Source organism: Nestor notabilis, unplaced genomic scaffold (genome assembly GCF_000696875.1).
Source record: "Nestor notabilis isolate BGI_N333 unplaced genomic scaffold, ASM69687v1 scaffold1028, whole genome shotgun sequence".
Classification (NCBI taxonomy): Eukaryota; Metazoa; Chordata; class Aves; order Psittaciformes; family Psittacidae; genus Nestor; species Nestor notabilis.
The window spans coordinates 1-2,092 of NW_009941278.1; the positions used below are offsets into that span (position 1 = coordinate 1).

The 2,092-nt window shown below is 44.7% G+C and overlaps 1 protein-coding gene across 1 annotated transcript in view; it reads left to right on the top strand.

Moving 5' to 3' along the window:
- Positions 1-116: 116 nt before the first annotated feature.
- The window catches only part of LOC104410569 (solute carrier family 23 member 2-like), a gene marked incomplete at its 5' end in the record, with an annotated part of 7,560 nt that continues 5,584 nt past the window's right edge, over positions 117-2,092 (top strand). Inside the window, 2 exons of the mRNA XM_010020785.1 lie at positions 117-290; positions 850-955. Of these exons, the coding sequence (XP_010019087.1) occupies positions 117-290; positions 850-955 (280 nt within the window). The remainder of the gene's footprint in view (positions 291-849; positions 956-2,092) is intronic.

Sequence of the window (2,092 nt, forward strand, 5' to 3'; positions counted from 1 at the left end):
AACCCAAACCAGTCTGGGATTCTATGATCCTAAAGGTCTTTTCTAACCCAAATAATTCTATGATTCTATGCAATTGCTGCATGTTTTGATATCTGAACTGTTTTCTGTGGCACAAGAGATTTCAGTTTTCTTTCCTTCACAGTTCAGTGGGGACTGCCAACAATTTCAGCTGCTGGAGTAATAGGGATGCTCAGCGCCGTTGTTGCTAGCATTATTGAATCAATAGGAGATTACTATGCCTGTGCCAGGTTGTCTTGTGCTCCTCCTCCTCCTATTCATGCAATAAACAGGTATGTCCAAAAAAAAAAGGTATTTTTCAGTTTCTTAAGCTGCTTTTATGGGTTTTTCTCCTTGGAATAAGACAGGAACATGCTCTGAGGTGGTATTTTACAGTTTGGTCAAACAGAAGGGCCAAAGATCTGAAGTTTAAGATAGAACTGTCATGCTTAATAATTCTGTTGCAAATGTAGCATTGGAAACCTACTCCTATTCCTGCTTGAGTCTGTGGATGTTAATAGTACAGTTTCTACAGGGACAGAACTCTAAATCAGATCTGGAATTAGGGGAGCTTGTCTCATTCACCTTAAATGCAGTTCTAGAGGTAAAAAGCAGCTCTAAGTTTGACTTAATTTCCTCAGTTTAGGAATGTGGGTATCTAAGGCATAGAAAACAGGACTCAAGTTGGGTTTCCAGGTGTGTTGCAGCTTGAAGTGTGAGTTATCATTATTCATGTGGGACAGATACCTTGGCAGGCTCCCCTTGCAGGTGTAAAGCACCAGCTGAAGTGAGTCTACTCTAATCTAATACAAGTTTGCCTCTCTTTTCTTTTTCCCTGTTTTTGATTTACAGAGGGATTTTCATTGAGGGTCTCTCCTGTGTCCTGGATGGAGTATTTGGGACAGGGAATGGATCAACTTCTTCCAGCCCTAACATTGGTGTCTTGGGCATCACAAAGGTATGTGCTTTACCTTGGTTACTCGGTGATGTATTTTTATCTCCTCTGGTGGGTGGCTCATGCCATTTTCATGTTTCACAGCATGATCCTCTTCCAAGAAACCGTACTATTTAGGACATGGTGCAGACAAACTTTACCCACTGTTCTGAATTTACCTGATGTGTCTGTACCAGCTCTTTTCTAATGGAAATGCACTCTAGAGAAGGACTTAATCTGATTTTTATTTAAAGGGCAGTTAGAAAACCTGCATAAAGCAGATGATGCTAAATAAGCTATCCCTTTGAAAACCAAGATGACATTCCAGGGCTCTAGGGGGTTTGAGTTGAGGCATAAACACTGTAAACTGTATAGAAATTGCTACTTTTTGGGATGTCTTGATTCTGAAAGCATCACTGGAGTACTGACTGGTGTTAATGCCTCACTTGAACACACAGTAAAATGCAACTTGAGGTTCTTGGGTTTTACTGGGATCTGTTAGAGTGAGTCCAGAGGAGACAACGGAGCTGCTGTGAGGGCTGGAGCAGCTCTGCTCTGGAGCCAGGCTGAGAGAGCTGGGCTGGGTCAGCTGGGGAAGAGAAGGCTCCTGAAGGGGACACCTTAGAGCAGCTCCAGTGCCTAAAGGGGCTCCAGGAAACCTGGAGAGGGGCTTTGGACAAGGGATGTAGGGACAGGACAAGGGGAATGGCTTGAACCTGCCAGAGGGGAGATTGAGATGAGCTCTTGGGCAGAAGCTCTTCCCTGTGAGGGGGCTGAGGCGCTGGCACAGGGTGCCCAGAGAAGCTGTGGCTGCCTCATCCCTGGCAGTGTTCAAGGCCAGGTTGGACACAGGGGCTTGGAGCAACCTGCTCTAGTGGAAGGTGTCCCTGCCTGTGGCAGGGGTTGGAGCTGGATGAGCTTTAAGGTCCTTTCCAACCCAAACCACTCTGGGATTCTGTGATTTATTTATCTCTGCACTGACACTACAGTCAAGGTAACTTCAAACTTAAATGCACCCTCAGTATTTGTTTCCATCATGATAGGTTTTTAAGGCCCTGAGCATTCTTAGGAATTACATACTTTTGGGGGTGCTTCTCAGCAAAATATCTAAGCACTTGAGGAGTTGCTTTGTTCACGTGTTGGACTGGATGTGTGCTTCAA